The sequence below is a fragment of the Balaenoptera musculus genome, chromosome 1 (assembly GCF_009873245.2).
Source record: "Balaenoptera musculus isolate JJ_BM4_2016_0621 chromosome 1, mBalMus1.pri.v3, whole genome shotgun sequence".
NCBI classification, from domain to species: Eukaryota; Metazoa; Chordata; class Mammalia; order Artiodactyla; family Balaenopteridae; genus Balaenoptera; species Balaenoptera musculus.
The window spans coordinates 100,109,497-100,131,558 of NC_045785.1; the positions used below are offsets into that span (position 1 = coordinate 100,109,497).

Here is a 22,062-nt window from a genome sequence, read left to right on the forward strand (position 1 = left end):
GTTCAATCTGGGGATGTGGGGAACAGTGAGGGATTCATTATACTGGGAAGGGAGGCAGTAAGTGGAAATGGTTGCTTTTTACTAAATATACTTCTTCATTTGAGTTTTTACAACATCCTTACATTAATTTTATAACTACAAAATCTGTAAAGCCTTAAAATTTTTTAAAAAATGAAGTGACAGTTTTTGGGTCATGAAATTATTTTTTTTTTTTTTAGTTTTTTTCATTGTGATTTCTGTGTTTTAGATGAATATGTTCTTATTTTAACAGTTTTTGAAATACAGCATTCTTAAATATGTGTGCATAAGTTTATAGGTGGATAAATTTTTCACAAATGAAACATGTCTGTGTAATCAGCACCAAAATCAATGAACAAAGCATTACTAGTTCTCCTGCCCCTATTTCTGTGCTATTCCCTTTCAAGGCTAACAACCATTATGACTACTAAGAGCATAGATTAACTTCAGTTTTGTACTTTGTTAGAGGCGAAATCTGAAATTAGCTATTTTTTTATGTTTGACTACTTTTACAACGTTATATTTCTGAAATTCATCCATATTGTTGCAGTAAAAGGTATTTTATAATAAAATATTTACCTGTATTTCAAAAAAAAACCAAAACAAAACAACTATATATCTGAAATAAAATGAAAACAAGTTACCTATGGTGATGGCTGGCAAGCTTTCACACACCGATCACTATGTTGACAAGACTTCACATAACAATAATACATTTTCATGGTTAAATGTGAAACTCTGATGACTCTCTAACAGACTATCAAAGAGGACTCCCTCTGAGAAGTTACTGCCAAGTCATGGGGTTGTTCAAGTGAGGTGCCCTGGGATGGGGTGACTCCTGCAAGCACATCCAGAGGGCCCATTCTGGGTGCAGGTGCGGCTGGGCCTACTGACACACCCAAGTGCCCTCTACTCTAAATGTTGTGAGCTTGACTGTAGACCTAGTCACGTCCAGGGCCCAGCCAAACAGGGAAAAGGGTAATCAGGCTGAGAAAAGGATGGACACTGCAGCTCTCCTGCGGTACAAACATAGATATGAAAGTTTTTCCACAACCCCAGCTGCCTTGTCAATCAAAACAAAAGCCACCACCATCTACTCCCTCACCTCTGAATTATAATGTCCCAAATGTACAATATTCCCATTAGCTTTCATGATGAGATTTACTGCTCCCATCTCTCAGGGGTCCTTTCTCAAATATCTGTCCCCATCAGCATCAATGCCACTTACAAAGGAACGATGCTTAAGAATAAACTGCGTATTCCAAGTGAATATTAAGTAGGCTTCTCATCATCTAGGGACTGAGGAGTCTCTCTCTGGGCATCATCTATGATACTTTTAAGATTAGATCAAAGACAAAGAGCTCGTTCTCTTTCTGGGGGTGAGCAGTCATATAAAAGCTTCTAGATAGGTAGACACAGAGTTGGAGGCAGGGGAGGCGCAGGCAAATATCCACACAACTTTAGGACAACCAATACAAAAAGGAATGGATACAGTTATTACACTCAAGAATACGCCTTGAAAAAGGATACGTTACCTGACTGAAGACTGCCGATTCAAACTCTGATTCAGCCAGACTATCTGAATCCCGCACAACAGGACACCACTTGGAAGTGGTCTTCTTTACCTGTCAACAAACGATAGGAAAACATGTTGAATACCTTGTGACTTGGGAGTTAATGCCTATACTTTTATAAGCTAAAATAAAAATTACCTGAGTGTTTAGGTGCCTTGAAAGTATTGATTTCCTATTCTTAACTTCACAGCCGTTGTCACTTGAGGCCCCTTCCACGCTCCTCCGCAGTGCCATCATCTGTGTCCGGGCTTCACCATCATCCTCACTTGACAGATCATCTGAAATCCCATTGCCCAAACGCCCGAACGGCTCCTACAGAGAGAACAGCAGTTTCCTCACAGGGGACAGCCCAAAATACTCCAGTTAGCCTTGTGTATAAAAACTAAGAAGCAGTAAAAGTAAACTAAACCAAAACTGAACAAACCTACCTATTAGTTGGTCTCAGTCAAGGAAAATATTAAACTTTCTTGAAACTAAATAGCTTAAATGATGAGGCAGTGTTATGTAGAGGTTAGAAGCACAGGCTTGAGTCAAACTCAAGTCTGAATCACAGCTCTTCTACTTATTAGCTATGTAACTGTAGGTAAGTAATTAAATCTCTCTGGGCCTCAATTTCCTCATCTGAAAAGCGATGATAATAAAAGCACCTATCTCACAGAGTTGTTGAAACAATTAAGTGAGTTACTACGTGTAAAGCGCTTAGAATAGTGCTTGGTTGCAGTAATGGCTCAAAAATATTAGCTTTTTGTAATTCGTAAATGCCACAGTCTAACAAACAAGAAAATATTTCAAGACTATAAAGTAAGAGTGTAGTTAGTTTTAGACGTAAAGCAGAACGCCTGTACCTAAACCTGGAAAATAGTTTCCCAAACCTTAACACACTATCACCGCTTCTCTGGAAGACGACACAGCAGCCTCTACACTCATCTGTTTATTGAATCTACCAGTCTCCTACTAAGGCTGGACCAGAGGCAGATGCAATAACAAGTTCTGGTCCTAGAAATTAGAAGAATAAGGTACAGTCTTCATGTTATTCTTCATGATGTTCTCCTTTTCACATCCTGTAGTTTTACATTTCAAATGACACAAATCTATTAGTACCTATTCTGTGTTTCTAGCAGAGTCTAAGAATAGAAAAATTTTACACAGGAAAGAAAAGACCTTGTAATATTTACTCTCATCTAAATCTTACCCTGCATCCCTTTTCTCCATCTGAAAATTTTGCTTTCTCTCTTGTTTGCCACATTCTAATCTCTGGTCGACACTGTCTCTTCTTGATGATAGGATGCAGACAACCTGAGTCATTGTCAGTCTCTGTCCCTTTGCTACATATTAATTTTACTCTTTTCATCCTATTTTTTAAAAAGGAAAAAAAGATTACTAGTTAGTTTTTTGAAAGTAATACCTTTCATGAAGTCACTTCTGAGGAGTACAATACATTATTCTGGAAATCAAGAAGATTCAGAAATTGTACGTTTCAGGCTTCTAGCTTGCCTCAGGGTGTAGGAAGCCGGTTCCCTCTCTAGTCTCCAAAGACTTGGGTCAGTTAGTTGAGAGGAAGCCTGTTCTTTTCGACTTTGCAAGGAAGTGGGTCCACAGTCTTCCCTCTCAAACGCAATGCCAACCCCGCCCTCACATTGCCTGTTTGTGCCACTTCACAGAATGTCTTCCCCTCTCCTGTGCTTCAAAGCCCAGCAACTCTCAGCTCCTCCCTGACTCCTGCTGACTACTTCACCCCAGAATACTCACTCCTTCTGCTGAACTGCATGGCCTTGAGTCAGCATGATATCATTTATGATATTTTTACATTGTGGTGACTGCATCATACCTGCTACTCTTACCTTCCTAATTAGACAGTAAAATCACTGAGAAGAGGAATGCCCAGTGCCCAGCACAATGTTCAGCACAAAGAACTCAAACGCTTCAACTAAAGAGTGTCAACTTATCTTTAGAAAAATATGTGAACATACTTCGTCTTCAAAAACAAAACTGCAAAAGCACTTTACTTTTGAGTCACAAACATTAACATATGATAAAATAAGGATTTCTTCGAGTCATACTAGCGCTGTTACAACTTACAAAATCATGAAGGAGGTTGAATGCGTCTTGGATTCATTTCCCTTTCTGTCCTACAGCCCATCGACACCAGCCTCCTGTCCTGCACCCCACATCTAAAGAGGAATCAGCTCTCACACTGAAAAATACCTCATCTTTTAAAAATTCTTCTTTCTCTCAAGATGTTGGCCAATATGACTTACAATATTTACCCTTCAAGAGTATTTATATTTCCATAATCTTGTGGTCTAAAAAACCACTAAAGATCAAACAGAATGACACATTTATGGTAGATTACTGGACTAATGGGTAACATGACAGACAGTGGTGACATTTCAAATAAGCAAGTCACTCCAGAACCTTTAAAAATCCCACCACAATGATAATATGCTTACACTGCGTATTCCTAAAACCTAATCAGATTATATACTATGTAAACACTAATGTGAACACAAAATCAAGTAAAAATTCCAATGTAAGACTTCCCACCTGTTGCCAAAGAGAGTCCCCCAAAAACCACCATTAAAGGGTGCAGATTCCAAAGTTTCTGTTCCTCTGGCTTTATCAGAGGAGTTATTTCCATTTTCTCGGCTCCCATCGCCATTTACAGTTTTTCGTAATTTTCTACAAAAAAAATATTTCAACAACTTTAGATTATTCAGGACCTTTTCTGTTTCTACTCAGAATATCCCTACTGACTACTACCTGAAATTAAGTATAATGAACTTCATATAATGAGGATAAATTATACCGGAACATTTCTGACTTAAGGGCAAAAACAGGTTCCAGAACAAAGTGCTAAGTTACCATTTTGTTTGTTCATTAAATAAATAGAAATGCCATTCAAAAACATAACTAGAAGGAAAATTTTCATATGTATGACCAATAATAGTCTTTTCAGGAACCAAAAAAAGAATGAACAATTTCTTTAAATATGGATGCCAGAAATCTACCCATTTGGCACATTTAATCATGGGAACACAAAATAATAGCAAGTGATCAATTTTTTGATATCCTATGCAGTGAAAAGATATATCCTGTAAATACCAATGAGACACAGCACAATATTTGATTCCCTTAGAAAACATTAAATCAATTACACTGAATTTTCAAGGAATATTCTTTCCTGGAAAAAAAAAGTTTTGAAAATAACATTCAAAAATAAGTATAAATATATTGAAATTCTTTGCACCAAATGAAAAAATCTTATATAGTAACTCCTTGGGGGAACAAAAATCTACAGATACTCTGAGAAAGATGACTTTTGTAAGATAATACCATATATATCTAAGAAACCTTTAACAGTTCCAAACCCCACAAACGGCACATAATCAATAAAGACTAGACATGAATTCAATGTGTAGAAAAGTTAAATCTTTATTAAAAGTTTAGAACACTTAGAAATCCATTCTTTTTATATACTATTGAAAAAAGGTAAAAATTTTAGTAGCACTAACCTAATGTACTAAGATCCTTGTTTATAGTGAATTTTCACCAAATTTTAAGACTGAATTATGAAGAAGAATGCTTTTCATTAAAATCATTATTTAAGGTAAATTTTGATAAGGAATAATACAGTATAGGAATTTTCCTTTTAAACAACGGTACTGAATGACAAACCTCCATCCTCCTTGGATTAAAAGTTCATGACAAGGTTTCTAAGCATCAGGGAGAAAAGTAAAAGTAAAGCATTTGGTTTTTTTTTTAAGACAAAAAAATAATGAAAAATATATGCAAAAGAGGAAGATTTTTTTATTAATTTACTCAAAGATTTTGTTCTTCAATGCCTCTCCCAGAAAATACACAACCACAAGTGTAATTTCTCATCTCACCTTCTTCTCCGATTTCCATTGTTTCCCGATGGCCTTGTTATCTGAGTAGACACAATTTGACAGTGGACAGTTCCCATGAGTAACATAAGGCACAAGGGTCCAAGTACTTCACTTACATTCACAATAGGCATCATAAAATAGAACACGAGTGCTATAACTGAAAAGAAGAGATTTCAAAGTGGAAAGCATTAGGGCTTATCTTTAAAACCAATTCTAATAACTCTACAGATTATTTCTCCAAAAATCTATCATTTAAAGAAGTATACAAGTGAAAGCACATAATTTTGTACAATACAATCCACCTGCACATTAGCTGAGTGAAAACCTGAAGCCCTAGATCACAGAGCAAGTGAAGAATGATGTGTCCAAAGGATCTGCCTTTCTGGAAATATGACAATCTAGATATTCTGAAAGACTTTCCAGCACAAAACAACTAGATACTGTATAACCCTCTGCAGTACTGCTCTGCTCAGAGACCCAGTATTCTCCAGGGCCCAGAGTGATATGTAGCAATTAACAGAGCTGGAGTTTGAACCAAGGCAGCCAGGCTCCAGAACCCTTATTCTTTTTTTTTTTTTTTTTTTTGGCTGAGGTGTGGCATGCAGGATTTTAGTTCCCCGACCAGGGATGGAACCCATGCCCCATGCCCCTTGCAGTGGAAGCATGGAGCCCTAACCACTGGACTGCCAGGGAAGTCCCAGAGTCCTTACTCTTAACTGCCATGCTACATTGCCTCTTTGTATGTGAGTATGAAATGTCCAAAGAAAAAAGTAATGAAAGAAACAGAAAGATATCACAAATTATCTCCCAAAACTTCCAGATACAATTTTACAGATTCGTTCTTTCAGACTTTGACATAAAGATAATTCTTGTGCTATACAAACTTTTCTATGTGGAGTAAAATTAATTCCATTCCCTAATACCCTGATACCCAAACATAACAACAACAGCACCAAAACAATAAACTATAGACCTTGCTGACTTGTGAACGTGGATATAAATTTACCTCTAAAAAGTAACACCATGAAAGCAGGGATTTCTGTCTATTTTGTTCACTGCTGTACCTAGATCAGTACCTGGCACATAGTAAGCACTCGATATTTGTTGAATGAATGACTGAAATACTATCAAAGTAAATTTGACAATACAGCAAAAGAATAATTCACCAAGATCATATAGGGTTTAATGCTAGAAGGATAGTAGGAAATCTTTCTCAGAGCCTAGAAGAGTACCTGGCACAGACATGTTAGGCACTAAAGGAATTGTTGACTGAGACTTAACTGATGTAATTTAATAATTTAATACGATGTAGTTTTGATTGCATGCATATGTATCATCTCAATTGCCAACTGTGTAAAAGGCCTGTGTCCCTGATTCCTGGGAGGTAACCCCTAAACCCTTGTAATTTTCCAAATGATGAAGTATCTCTGTTATTCATGGTGGGTCCCTTGGACCATAGTGGATAGTTTATGCCAATAAAATGACTAAGGATAGGAGTAGCCGCACCAGAAAGACCAACTATGGAATTAGAGGGCTGGGGTTTTGAGCCACACTGTATCAGCCTGACCTTTGGGGAGGGAATGGGAGCTAAAGACTGAGTTTAACTCCTTGGCCAGTGACTCAATCAAACAGGCCTACATAATAAACCCTCAATAAAAACTCTGGATACCAAAGCTTGGGTGAGCTTCTCTTGTTGGCAATACCTTGTGCATATTGCTATCCATCATGGATGGAAGGGTAACACATCCCTGAGGACGACAAAAACTTCCTGATTGAAGCCCTCCCAGACTTTGCCCTATGCACCCCTTCTAATTTGTATCCTTCTGCTACAATAAAACTATAACGACAGCACTTTCCTGAGTGCTTTGAGTCATTCTAGTGAATTATTAACTCTGAGGGAATGAGTGGGGGACTCTCAAAACTGTAGCCAGCTGGTCAGAGTAAGGGTAGCCCTAGGGACTCCCAAAGTAAGGCTGGTGTCTTGGGAAGGGCTGTGCCTTTAACCTGTGAAGTCTGGTCCAACTCTAGTAGTGAAAAAGCATTCTATAAAAATAGACATTTGTTCCTGATTTGTAATTAATCTTAAATGCCAATCTTTTCTAAAATACTAGGAATATAAAAATATGTCCTTAACATGCTAAAGAATATATATAAGTAGTGCTCGCTTTGGCAGCACATATACTAAAGAATATATAAGTAAAATCAACATGCATCATATTAATGAAAACATTCTGAATAGGAACAAAACATTATGATCACTCTTACTGTTATCACTTAACACTGCTCTGAAATGTTGACTAATTCAATACAAGTAAATGAAATGTATGAAAAAAGAGGAGACCAAATTTTCATTATGCCAACAATATGGTTGTATAATTAGAAAATCTGAGAGAAGCACCAAAAAACTATTAGAAATAATGAGAGTTTAAAAAGTGGCTAGTTATAACAACCTTAAGTATAAACTAAAGGCTTTCAAATGTAACAGCAATCACCAGTTAAAACACATAAAACAAACAAAAAAAGCCTCATACCTATAGCAGCAGCAACAAAAACAAAAACATAAAATATTTTACTTTAATGTGGAAGCCCCCAAGCATCCCCTGATGGATGATACATATAAACAAAATGTGGTATATACATACAGTTGATTATTATTCATCCTCAAACAGGAAGGAAATTCTGACACATGCTACAAATGGATGAATCCTGAAGACGTTATGCTAAGTGAAATAAGGACAAATACTGTGTGATTCCACTTATATGAGGTACTCAGAGTGGTCAAATTCATAGAGACAGAAAGTAGAAGGGTGGTTGGCTGGGGGTAGGAGTAATTGGAGAGTTATTGATTTATGGGTACAGAGTTTCAGTTTGGAAAAATGAAAAAAATTCTGGAGATGGATGGTGGTGATGGCTGCCTAACAATGTGAATGTAATTAATGTCATTGAACTGTATACTTAAAAATGGTTAAGATGGTAAATTTCATGTATATTTTACCACAATGAAAAAAAAATTGAGTTTAACAAGATCTATGCAGGCCTTATAAGAAAAAAAAAATTCCTACAAAGCTTTACAGAAAGATATAACAGAAGACTTGATTAAAAGGAGAGCTATATCGGGCTTCCCTGGTGGTGCAGTGGTTAAGAATTCACCTGCCAATGCAGGGGGCACGAGTTTGAGCCCTGGTCCAGGAAGATCCCATATGCCGCGGAGCAACTAAGCCCGTGCGCCACAACTACTGAGCCTGCGCTCTAGAGCCCGCAAGCCACAACTACTGAGCCCGCGTGCTACAACTACTGCAGCCCGTGTGCCTAGAGCCCGTGCTCTGCAACAAGAGAAGCCACCGCAATGAGAAGCCCGCGCACCGCAACAAAGAGTAGCTCCCACTCACCGCAACTAGAGAAAGCCCGTGCGCAGCAAAGACCCAGTACAGCCAAAAATAAATAAATAAAATTAATTAATTAATTAAAAAGGAGAGATATATCAATTTTCTCCCCATTCCCTCCAAATATATCTATACCTATATTTTGGAGTGGGGAGTGGTGAGAAGGTAGTTCCAATCCAAATTCCAATTTTTTTTTTTTGGTCTTTGATCATGATAAAATAATTCTAAATTATTTTGCAAAGAATAAGCAAGTAAGAACACCTAAGAGAAAATATTGAAAAACACAGAATAATAGAGGAATACTTGTCCTGCTCAATGTTACTACACATTAAATAGCTACAGTAATTAAAGAAATGTGACACAGATATGAGAATAACCAGACAAACTGATGGTGCAGAATATATAGTCCAGAAATAGACCATGGTGTATATGAAAATTTAATATATATAATTTATCTCAGTAAGACAGAAATTCTTTAATAACAAACATGTGGAAAAATATTTAATTTCACCCTTACAAGTGACCAAAGAAATGCACATTAAACAAGTAAAATACTAATTTTCGTATATCAAATTAGGTAACAATTTTTAAAATTATGATAATGCTAAGATTGTGGTAAAACAGAATCCACTACTTTCCAAAAGAATTGTGTCACCAGCAATTTCACTATATGCACTAAAAGCCTTAAAACGTTTACATTCTTTGATCTGTTAATTCTATTCCAGACAATAAATTCCAAAGAAATAATACAAAATATGAAAAATTTTGTTCATGATGGTATTATTAATAAGAAAAAACTAGAAACAACTTAATGCTCATTACATGGGAAGAGTTATGTAAATTATGATACTTTTATATAATGGACTATAAAGCAGTTATAAAAAGTGTTTATGGTAAATCCTTATGATAGACTCATACAGACATTAAAATGATAGTTTGAAATGATGGTGTGTCCACATGATGGACTATTATGCAGCAACAAAATGACAGTTATGAAAACAATTCAAAAAAACTGACACAGATAAAAGAAAACAAAAATCACCCCAAATCCTTTCACCCTAACCCAACCTTCAACTTTCACCTACTCTTTGTTCTAAGTCATGTCTGTTTGCTCAGGTATAACCATATCTACGCTGCCCTCTTTCAGAAAGTGTTCCTGGTAGGCAATGGAGTATAGTAAAGAGTGTACACTGGGCCCCTGCACATAGTGAGACGAGAAAAAACACCAGGTAGTGATGTGTAATACAGAAATTAACATAGACTCCTGTGACAGTGACTGAGGGGTGGTACGACTACTTAGAAAGTATAGACAGGGATGGCCTTTCTGTGAAAGTTACATCTGAGCACAGATCCTAAAGATGACAGAAAAGATAGCCACATGAAAAGCCTTATGATTGTTTCAAACAGAAAGAAAAACCCTGGGTGAGGAATAGAAAAAGGCCTTATGCCTAGAGTAAGCAAGGAGGAGAGTGGTTAAGACATGGCATCCGACAGGTTAGCAGGGGACAGATAACGTAGGGCACTGGAGGTCCTGGTGAGGAGTTTGGGTTTCTATTCCAAGGGCAATGAGAAGTCACTAAACGGACTTAAAAAAGCAGGAAATTGACATGATAGGGTTTCCATTTCAAAAGATTTCTCTAATTGCTGTGAAAAGAGTGATGGGCAGAAAGAAAGCTCAGAGTAGATGTTATTCCAGTGATCTAGGTGAAGGGATGGTGGTGCTGTGGACTATGGTGGCAGCAGAGACTGGGATAAGTCGCCAGGACATGTTCTGGAGGTCAAACTTACAGACTTGGTGACAGATGGAATATGAGGGTTTATGGTAGAGTAGAATAGGAAGACAATTTTTCGCTTGAAAACTGGGTAGCTGATGGCATCATTTAATGAAATGGGATAAAACCTAAAGAGGAATAAGACTGTATAAAAGAAAAGATTATAAAAAAAAATCAGGAGTTCCACTTTGGATATGATTCAGTTCAAGATACCTATGAAATCTCCATATGGAAATGTCAAACAGGCAGTTGTATTTACAAGCCTGAAGTTCAGCAGAGAGATCTGGCCTGAAAATATAAATTTGAGAATCACCAGTATATCAATTATATTTAAAGGTACAAGGCTTGATGAGAGTACCTAGAGAAGAGAAGAGAATCCCGATCCAACCTAGAGGTAATCCAATAGTCAAAGGTCAGACACTGGAAAAGTTTGAAAAGGCCTGGCCAGTGAGACAGGTAGAAAGAAATTCAAGAGAGAAGAGTTAGACAATCATGTTTGCTCTCTCTGAGCCAATAAATTTAAGATGATCTCCAAATGGTGTATGTCCCTTCTTTCTTTGTACGTGAAACCATCAAATGAAAGGGTAAATGTAAGAACAGTGAAGTCTGCATGATCTAATAGCAACAGCAGCAAAAAGAAACTGTCATAATTTATCCCAACTCCTCCAATTACCTTGCATGAGGTAAAGCAGTAGCAGCCAAACAAAGATTCTTAAAGAGGTAACCTGAATCCACCAATTGCTGAAAAATGGAAAAAATACAACTCGAACAAGCCCCTTCCGAGTCAGAGATGTCCACGGAATTTCAGGTTTGGCTTTGGCAAATGTTGAGCCTTTAAATATACAATAAAACAAAACATCAAACATTTATGTACACTAGGCTAATGCCCACTTGTAACAGTACGTTAAAAACAGGTGAGAGCAAAAATCAGCACATAACCTGTTCAGTGAAAAAGAATCCTCTTAGATGTTCATTATATATACTAACTTTTGCCTCAATCACTAGGACAGGAGCTCAAAATAAGTCAGGCTTGTTTGAATGGTATACAATATATTTTTCTTCATTACACAGCAGCAAGTCTCCAAGTTCCTCTCTTTCACGCTCATGGAAACCATGTAATTTACATAGCCACACAGTATAAAGCAAAGGGGAAAAAATGCTAAAGCCTGAATGATGCAGGAAGAACACTACTTTTGGAAATTAAAGTATACCATCATATAAGGAAGATATCCAAAAAGAATCTTTAGTACCACTATGAAATAATATAATGATATACCTAAGAAACAATCCAACTTTAGAACTCACCTCTGATTAAGTCAACATCAATCAAGTCTGCCTTTATGTGACCCATCTTTTTTGGTTTGTTTTTGAAGCCCTAGAATAAAACAAAACAAATCCCAGAAATAAACAACATTTTAAAAACCCTTTTAAAACAAAAGGTAAATTTACGTTTCTTCTTCTCTACACCTGACTCCCTTTTACTGGGTACACTTTAATCCTAATGCTCCTTAAAGGAACCTGTCATTAATATTTGTTTTCATTTTTAGTTTTATCAAGTAATGCATGCACACACTTTTATCACCTTTAAAAATAATCAAACAGTACCAAAAGGTCAGTAAGTGAAAAACAGGTAGTCCTCTGACCCACCTTACCTCTCCTCCCAATTTCATTCATTAAAAACAAATGCTTTCATCTTTTTTTAGCTGCTTCTCTTGGTATTTACTTACATAGGTCTAAATAATATGTTTATACTGCTATTTTTCAATTTATTGATTTTAAAAATCACCTATGAACTCCTAATATAGTATATGAGAATTTAGCTCTCTTACACTACTAATTCCCACCTCCTCACTTCCACCCCAAAAACATATATCCTCACAATATAGTCAATTAATTTGTGACAAATCAGTAATCAGTAGTTAGAGTATGATCACTATGAAATATCATTTCGTGTACACTCTATTTATATGCTTCCTTTTATTCTATGAGGTCAGTGAAAATATTTATCAGTTTCCAAATACTCAAATGCCAAAAAATTAATCAAAGTCCTTTTTTTTCCTTAAAGAAAAAAAATTCCTGGAAACCCCCTTCCCAGGACCCTCTATCTTCCTGCTGCAATTGGACTGGTTGCTCTCTGGGCCTGTTGCATGGCTGTAATCCCAGAACTGCTCACTCTCATCCTGACAATCCCCTTCCCCCCTCTCTGTGGTAAGTCCCTATTTGCTGCATCCATATCTTCTGGGAGCACATTCCTTCCGTAGCTTCCTGAGAAAGGGGTCACAGAAGACAGTGTTTTCAATCCTTGCATGTCTGAAAATGATTTCATTCTACCCTTATACTTGATTAAAAGTTACCCTAGGGCTTCCCTGGTGGCACAGTGGTTGAGAATCTGCCTGCTAATGCAGGGGACACGGGTTCGAGCCCTGGTCTGGGAAGATCCCACATGCCACGGAGCAGCTGGGCCCGTGAGCCACAACTACTGAGCATGCGCATCTGGAGCCTGTGCCCCGCAACGGGAGGGGCCGCGATAGTGAAAGGCCCGTGCACCGCGATGAAGAGCGGTCCCCGCACCGCGATGAACAGTGGTCCCCACTTGCCGCAACTAGAGAAAGCCCTCGCACGAACCGAAGACCCAACACAGCCAAAAATAAATAAATAAATAAATAAAGTAGCTATAAAATTAAAAAAAAAAAAAAAAAAGTTACCCTAGATGCAGAATTCTAAGTTGTTAATAATTTTCCCTCAGGAATTGAGACACTGTTCCATGGTTTTCTAGCTTCCAATGTAGCTGTTGCAAACTCCAATGCCATTCTGATTCCTGATCCTTTGAATGTGAATTGTTTCCTTCCTCTTAATCCTCACGTTATTCATGGTGTTCAGAATGATGTGCCTTTTTTTTTTTTGACAGAAGTGACATTTATGATAAAACATGTATTTTATTTGATCACATAATGATATGCCTTGATTATGAGTCTTTTATCATCTATTGTGCTGAGAATCCCTTCCATATAGAAATACATGTCTTTCAGTTTTAGGGAAGTTTTCTTATAATTTATATTTAAATTTCTTCCCTTTTAAGACTTTTGACTTTTCTCTCCTATTTTCTACCTCTTTTGTCTTTCTGTTCTGCTTTCTAGAAATTTCTTCAAATTCTTCTATTACATTTTTCATTTTGATTCTTTGGGTTCATTCCTTTCTCTTCTCTTTCATCCTGGAAGATTTCTTCAAATATCTAGTAATCATTGGCTGTCCACTTATGTATTAGAATGAGGAGTTAAAACCTGATGGACATTTTATTTCAAAGTATATACCCAAGAGAAACATATATAAATTTCACTAAATAATGTGTACAAAACGTTCCTAGAAGAATTATTTATAAAAGCCCCAAATTGGAAACTACCCATCAAAAACAATCAGAAATTGCCCAGCGGCAGTAGAATGGATAATAATTGTGGTGCTATAGTGAATAAACTACAATTATGTGACAACATGACTGGATCTCACATACGTAATATTGAACAAAAGAAACGTAATACTGAACAAAAGAAATTAGACTCAAAAGTGTATGTACTGTATAATTTCATTTATGTAAGGCTCAAGATAGGCAAAAATTAACCTATGGTGCTAGTAGTAAGGATACCGGTTACCTCTGTTGGTAGCAGTGGCTGGAAGAGCATGGGATGGGGAGCTTCTGTGTTACTCCTAATGTTCTACTTCTTGATCTGAGTGTTTATCACATGGTTATGTTCCGTTTGTGAAAATTCCTCAAGCTGTACACTTATAATTCTGGGGTGGGTGGGTGTGTGTGAGTATAGGTCCCCCACTTTTCAAAAGTTTGCTTTACACCATTTCGCTTTTACAAAAGACCTACGTTAGTACCTGTTTTCTTTCGCTAACCGAAAAAAATCCAAAGAAGATTTTTACTTTTACGAAAAAAGGTGAAGAGCATAAACAGCGTTCCGTGATCTCAGGGAGCTCTTCCAGAGGCAGCACACACCCGAGCAGGGAAAGCAGCACCACCAGGCTCCTTCCCCGGGGGCACACCCCGCATCTCAGCATCAAGCCCCCATAGCTTTGAAAGGTGTCTGTGAGCATCTGTGCTGTATTTCGATGTATTTTGTGCATCTGTTAGCAAGATGTGTCCTAAGGTAACTGCTTCCTCACAATTGCCATTTCGGCTTACGAAAAGTTTCATAGGAACATTCTACTTTTGGATAATGGGGGAAACCCGGTAACTCATATTCACTGAATATGCTTTATTTTACTAACACATAGACAATGGTTTTACAGGAAAAACTCGGGATTTGAAAGTCATGATAACCTTGCTGTATATTATGACTCAAAAGCAAATTTGTGAATTAGCTTTTGTGTTTAAAAATCCTGGTTTGCCTAACAGTTTTGTTTCATTACTATTAATAACTGTTTTAAAAGATGAATTTTAATTTCGTGCTCAATCAACACTTGTACATGCTAGTTCCTGATCAAGTTTTTAAAATTAGATATTTAACCATTAAAATTATTGTAAAAATTAAACGTTAGAGTAATTTGCTATTTCTCTAGTTTAGATATTGAGCCAATATTGATCTTTGGTTCTGTTTAACTAAAAGATGCAGCCAAACAATTTCTTTAAAGTGAACCCTATGTTTCTATCCAATTAACTACAAACTGTAGATTTTAACAACAACAAAAAGAGTTTTAAAACTCTAAATGTAATAAAATTAAATCTAAGAAGGAATCAAATTTTGATAATTAGACATTTCAGGGGCGAAAATAACCCTTTGGAAAAAATATGTGCACTAATTTTTGAAATATGCATAGTATTCATGGAAATAACAATGATCTTGTGCTACATTTGAAATCAGAAATGAAAATTTTAAAAGTAAAGATATCACTGTATTATATTCTAACAGACATAGGCCTTGTGGACATTTGCAGCAGTACTATTCTAACTAAAGAAGCTTAAAGTGCCTTAACTTTAGAGCCACGTTAATTTTTCTACTTTCTTTGCTTTCTAGACTTTTCACCTACAATGTTATAGAATCAGAATTAGCATTATCTAAAGGTAAACACCAAATTATGAAAACCTCCCTCAGCAATAGAAACACATTCATTCATTCACTTAGTCAACAAATACGCAATATGTTTCTTCCGTATGCCAGATAAGCTACTTGAGCTAAGCATAGAGCAATAAGGAAGTCAAAGCACGGCTGTATCTTCAGAGTGTGCACGCACAGAAGGGAAAACAGACAATAAAGCCAAATGTTTGAGGGTTCCTCAGAAAAACACCCCCTGAACTTCCCTCACCATTTTTTGGACAAAAATCATTAAGAAATTTATGACCACTGTTCTTAAGCCAGATAAGAAAGTCGCTAGATACTTTTATATGTGTCTGTGCTGAGGAAGAATAAAAAACACATGCCATGCTTTTGTTTTAGGATCCTTCTGCTTGATCCTACATATTCTACAGTATGTATAGTAAGAGGCAACATGCGCACGGCACTACTCTAAGCACTTTACATAAACTTACATTAATTTGTTTAACTCATTTAGTCCTCACAACTGCCCTGTGAGACAGGCACCTTTATTATCTTCACTTTACAGATGAGGAAAACAAGGCACAGAGACTCTGACCCGTTCATTATCACTACAAACCACTACACATCCTGCCTCTCACTATACAGTACAAAATGCATTCCTAATCAATGTAGGGAGAGATTTTGAGATAAACAAGATTGCATGCCTCTGAAAGGTTCCATGGGATTAATAAACCCTGGGAGCTGTGAGTGAATTTCCTTATTGGCCACAACCCAGGGCCACAACCTAGCAGCCCACGATAAAACTGTAGGAGAAAATGATACCCCTGCACTATGTGCTAGAGCAGTGGTCTGGAAATTTTCTGCAGAGCCCAGCTACTGGCTGTATTCAGCTCTCTCTATTGTTTGCTCCCCACAGAGCTGTGTAATATCTTCAAAGCTCAGAACCACCTGACTGATGCAGTTCCTACTTTTAGGCAGAGGGACTAAAGCACTGGAAATACTGCTGCAGTATTGTTGGACTCCATGTTTAAAAGGGAATAAAAGACCAGTGAAACCCTGTAACACATCTCTCTCTCTTAGTGTGCTGAAATGTCCATTTTATTGCCACTGATTCTATACTACTGTATAGTAGTCGGGCACAAAGAGAGAAGTCACCTGATTTAGAGCAGATGATGAACAACAAAACAACAATTACAAGGCAAGTACAGCACTATAAGAATATGTGTAAAGGACACCTAACTCAGATTTAAAGAAGTCAAAGAAAGATTTCCAAAGGAAAATAATACCTGATCCGAGACCTGAAGGGTGTATAAGAATTTGCAAAGAAGGACATGGGCTGTAGCAAAAGGGGAAATTAAGAAAAGTATATGAGAAGACCTCGAAATAAGAGCTAGCATGACAAAAACTAAAGTTCAAGAAGGCCTAAAGCAGAGTGAAAGTGAAAAGGGGGTTAAGGTATGAAAGAGAGAAACTGGAGAGGGAAGCAGAAGCCAGAATTTGAAGACTATAATCATGCTGAGTGTGCGTTTATCGTAAGGATAACAGGAAGTCAGAGAACAGCTTTAAATATGAGAAAAACAATCAGATTTGTGTTAAAACAAAAAGAAAATAACAGTAAGCCGGCTTCAGTGATTATTGAGGGGTGAAGGGGGAAACGGGGGCAGAGAAAACAGAAAGTTAAAAAAGTGACTCCAGTAACCTAGACCAGGAGTGGACAAACTTTGTCTGTAAAGGGCATATGGTATTTTAGGGTCTGGGAGCTGTACCACCTGTGTGCTAGTACTCAACCCAGCCACGGTTGCACGAAGGCTGACTTAGACACAGACAATAAACATGTAAAACATGAAGCCTGCAGTGCTCCAGCGAGTCTGGCTGCAGGCAATAGCTTGTGGACCAGATGAGGGCAGTCAACAGGTCAGTCCAGGCCAACAGAAACATGGCCTAGGAAAAGTATGCATAGTCAAAAAATACAAGAAGGTAGAATCCAGAAGTCTTGGTAATTCAAAATGTGGGATCGGTGTGAAGGTGAGGCCACAGAAGAATTCCAAACCCCACCTTTAGCACTCTAACTGCTCACTGAATAGGAAAGGTGAGAGAAGGCACAGGGCTGGTCAAGGTAGGGGAGGTCACATTCTGCTCACAGCCCTCTGGCCAAGCTGGAAATCTGTGGGGCAAGGAAGGACTCTCCTCCCACAGGAAGGCACTGCGAGTCACATGACAAAAGGTGAAGACATAACAATTTTCTTAACAGTTGACGATAAGGAGATAGCCTTCTAACTTAGCCTTTCTGTACTTCAGTGTCTTCACCTGTAAAATGAGAATAATATATCTACCTCGTGGAATTGTTGTAAGGATCGATTAAGATAGCGAGAGAGACAGAGACAGAGAAAGAGAAGTTCTTAAAATAATACAAGACACATTCTAAATATTCATTATCATTATTATTATTACACCACCAAAAACACATACACATGCCCTCCCGCATGCACTATAGTTTCCCCCATATAGTTTTCTCACAATTTTAGTTAAATCAATATTTGATGTTTAGAGTATTATGATTACATAAAACATGTTCCCACCTAAGTCAAGTAGTAACCAATGATTATATTTCCTTTCTTGGAAATTTTGTTTGCCCTGAAATTGTTAATTGCCTCATGTTCCCCCCTACCTTTATAAATAGGAATTGTATATATTTAAGATATACAATGTGAGGCTTTGATATACATTGTGAAATGATTGCCACAATCAAGCTAATTAACATATCCATCACCTCAGACTGTTAGTATTTTTTGGCATTTTTGTGTGTTGCATACATTTAAAATCTACTCTCTTAGCAAATTTCAAGTATACGATACAGTATTATAAACTATAGTCACCATGCTGTATATTAGATCTCCCAAATTTATTCATCTTATAACTGCAAGTCTGTTACCTTTGACCAACATCTCCCCATTTCCCCCACACCTCAGCCCCTGGTGACCATTCTACTCTCTGCTTCTATGAGTTTGACTCTTTTAGATTCCACTTACAAGTGAGAGTTTGCAGTATTTGCTTTCTGTGTTTGTTTTATTTCACTTAGTGTGATGCCCTCCAGATTCACCTGTGTTGTAACAAATGGTAGGATTTCCTTCTTTTTAAAGGCTGAATAATATTCCACCTCATGAGACAGACAGAGAGATAGGGCACATTTTCTTTACCTATTCATCTGTCAACAGACACTTGGGTTGTTTCCATATCTTGGCTACCATGAATAATGCTGCATGAATATTAAGTGCATATATCTCTTCAAGAAAGTAATTTTATTTCCTTTGGATAAATATCCAGGAAGAGGGATTGTTGGATCATAAGGTAGTTCTATTTTTATTTTTTTGAGGAGCCTCCATACTCTTTTCCATAACAGCTGTACCAATTTACATTCCCACCAACAGTATACAATGGTTTCCTTTTCTCTGTATCCTTACTAACGCTAATTATCTTTTGACTTCTCTGATAATTGTCATCCTAACAGGAATGAGGTGATGTTTCACTGTGGTTTTGATTTACATTTCCTTAATGATTAGAGATGTTGAGCACGTTTTCATATACCTGCTGGCCATTTGTATGTCCTTTCTAGAAAAATGTCTATACAGGCCCTTTGCCTATTTTTTAATTGGATTAGGTTGCATTTTATATTGTTGATGTTTCCTTTGCTGTGCAAAAACTTCTTAGTTTGATATAGTCACATTTGTTTATTTTTGCTTTTGGTGTCAAATTCAAAAAAATCATTTCCAAGACCAATGTCAAAGAGATTTTTCCCTATGTTTTCTTCTAGGAGTTATACAGTTTCAGGTCTTACATTTAAGTCTTTAATCCATTTTTAGTTTATTTTTGTGTTTGGTGTAAAATAAGGGTCTGATATCATTCTTTTGCATGAAGATATCCAGTTTCCCAACACCATTTATTGAAGAGACTGTCATTTCTCCATTGTGTATTCTTGGCGCCTTTGCCAAAGATTAGTTGACGCTATGTGCATGGGTTTACTTCTGGGCTCTCTATTCTGTCCCACTGCTCTATGTGTCTTTTATGCCAGTACCATACTGTTTTTATTACTATAGCTTTGTAATACAATTTAAAATCAGAAAGTGAAATGAGATGTCTCCAGCTTTGGTCTTCTTGTTCAAGATTGCTTTAGCTGTTTGGGGTCCCTTTGTGGTTCCATATGAATCTTATTTTTTCTGTATCAGTTAAAAATGCCATTGGACTTTTGACAGAGATTGCTTTGAATCTGTAGATTGCTTTGGGTAGTATGGACATTTTAACAATATCTTTTTCCTTTTCCAAATAATAGATTTTGTTTTCTCTTCCAGTTTTATTGAAATATAGAGACATAGAGCACTGTATAAGTTTAAGGTGTACAGCACAGTTATTCGACTTACATACATCATGAAATAATTACAAGTTTAGAGAACATCCAATATCTCACACAGATACAAAATTAACAAAATAGAAAAAAAAGTTTTTTCCTTGTGATGAGAACTCTTAGGACTTACTCTCTTAACAACTTTCAAATATAACATACAGCAGTGTTAATTACATTTATCATGTTATACATTACATTTTAACAGTAGGAATTCTTCCAATCAATGAGCATGAGCTACCTTTCATTTGTGTCTTCTTCAATTTCTTTCATCAGTGTTTCATATTTTTCAGTGTACAGATCTTTCACCTCCTTGTTTAATTTATTCCTAAGCACTTTATTCTTTTCAATGCTATTGTAAATGGAACTGCTTTCTTAATTTCTTTTGCAGACAGTTCATTGTAAGTGTATAGAATTTTTCCTTTTCACTTGTCTCAAAATTTTTAATTGATTCTTTGACCCATTGGTTGTTCAAGATTATATTGTTTAATTTCCACACATTTTTGAATTTTCCAGTTTTCCTCCTGTTATCAATTTCTACTTTAATAACACTGTGGTCAAAAGATACGTGATATAAATTCAATCTTCTTAAATTTGTTAAGACTTTGTTTCATGGCCTAACATATGATCTATCCTGAAGCAGGTTTCATGTGCACTTGAGGAGAATGTGTATTGTGCTGCTGATGGATAGAATGTTCTGTATATGTCTGTTAGGTTCATTTAGTCTAAAGTGCAGTTCAAGCCCAATGTTTCCTTATTGATTTTCTGTCTGGATGATCTATCCATTGTTGAAAGTTGGATACTGAAGTCCCCTACTAGTACTGTATTGCTCTCTATTTCTCCCCTTAGGTCTGTTTATATTTGCTTTATATATTTAGGTGCTCCTATGTTGGGATGTAAGGACTATTCAACATCCACAAATCAATTGAATACACCACATTATCCAGACGAAGGATAAAAATCATATTATCATCTCAATAAATGCAGAAAAAGCATTTGACTAAATTCAACACGCATTTATGATAAAAACTCAGCAAAGTGAGTATAGAGGGAAAGAAACTCAACATAAGAAAGGCCATATATGACAAGCTTCATTTTTTTCATTCACTTAACTTTCTACATATATATTACTAATTCATTTTGAAACTCCCTATAAGTGTTATAAATCTGCTCCCAGTGTGCTCAAACACAACAAACACTGGTTTCTTTTTTTTCCTCCTTGAAGATGTCTATATACCACAGTTTCCTGTCCTCCTGCTCCTTTCTGGTCTTGTTATTTTCTAGGCCTCATAAATGAACTTTCATCTTGGGACATCTCTTAAGAATCCAGAATTCTTTTTACCTCTCTCTGTGTCGGCCATCCTGTCTCCTGATACTATGGATTCCTCTTTTTTGGTTTACTCACTCGTATACAGTACACGTCCTCCTCTGAGGGAAGACATGAGTGACACACTTTTTAGACTTTGACAGTTTGAATATATTTTCATGTGATGCCTTTATACTTGTTAATAGTTAGACTGGGCATAAAGTTATAGATTGAAAGCCATTTTCTCTGAGAACGTTGAAGGTTCCATCATCTTCTAACTTCCAGATGAGCCAGAAGTTGCTGCTGATAGGCCCAATGTCATTCTGACTCCCAATCTTGTATAAGATCTGTTTTGATCCTTCTCTCTATTCCCTGCTTAACCCAGGCTCTAATTTCTAATTTCTTGTGATGTTGTGATTTGTAGAAAGAAATTTATTTTGGTCTCTGTCCCCAGTTCCTGACACAGGGCTCCTGAAACCCTTGTAATTTCCTGGGTGACAAGAGTGCCTTTTGTTCTAATGAGGCAACTCTAGGTGGGCTCCTGGATGGCTCCTGGATGAGGGCTGGTCACCAGAAGGAACAAACTATGATTAGAAGCTTGGAATTTTCAGGCCCTCCCTCTCCCCCATTCTCTTGCAAAGGGAGAAGGGCTGAAAACAGAGTTAATGATTGATCATGCCTACTAGATGA

At 36.9% G+C, this 22,062-nt stretch overlaps 1 protein-coding gene across 3 annotated transcripts in view; it reads right to left on the bottom strand.

Moving 5' to 3' along the window:
- The window catches only part of PHTF1 (putative homeodomain transcription factor 1), a 70,611-nt gene that overhangs the window by 36,607 nt on the left and 11,942 nt on the right, over nucleotides 1-22,062 (bottom strand). For all 3 annotated transcript variants that reach the window (XM_036826590.1, XM_036826572.1, XM_036826580.1), the window contains exons 4-10: nucleotides 11,940-12,009; nucleotides 11,308-11,466; nucleotides 5,480-5,636; nucleotides 4,137-4,271; nucleotides 2,785-2,944; nucleotides 1,731-1,904; nucleotides 1,554-1,643 (exon numbers count right to left, since the gene is read on the bottom strand). In XM_036826590.1, the coding sequence (XP_036682485.1) occupies nucleotides 1,554-1,643; nucleotides 1,731-1,904; nucleotides 2,785-2,944; nucleotides 4,137-4,271; nucleotides 5,480-5,636; nucleotides 11,308-11,466; nucleotides 11,940-12,009 (945 nt within the window). The remainder of the gene's footprint in view (nucleotides 1-1,553; nucleotides 1,644-1,730; nucleotides 1,905-2,784; nucleotides 2,945-4,136; nucleotides 4,272-5,479; nucleotides 5,637-11,307; nucleotides 11,467-11,939; nucleotides 12,010-22,062) is intronic.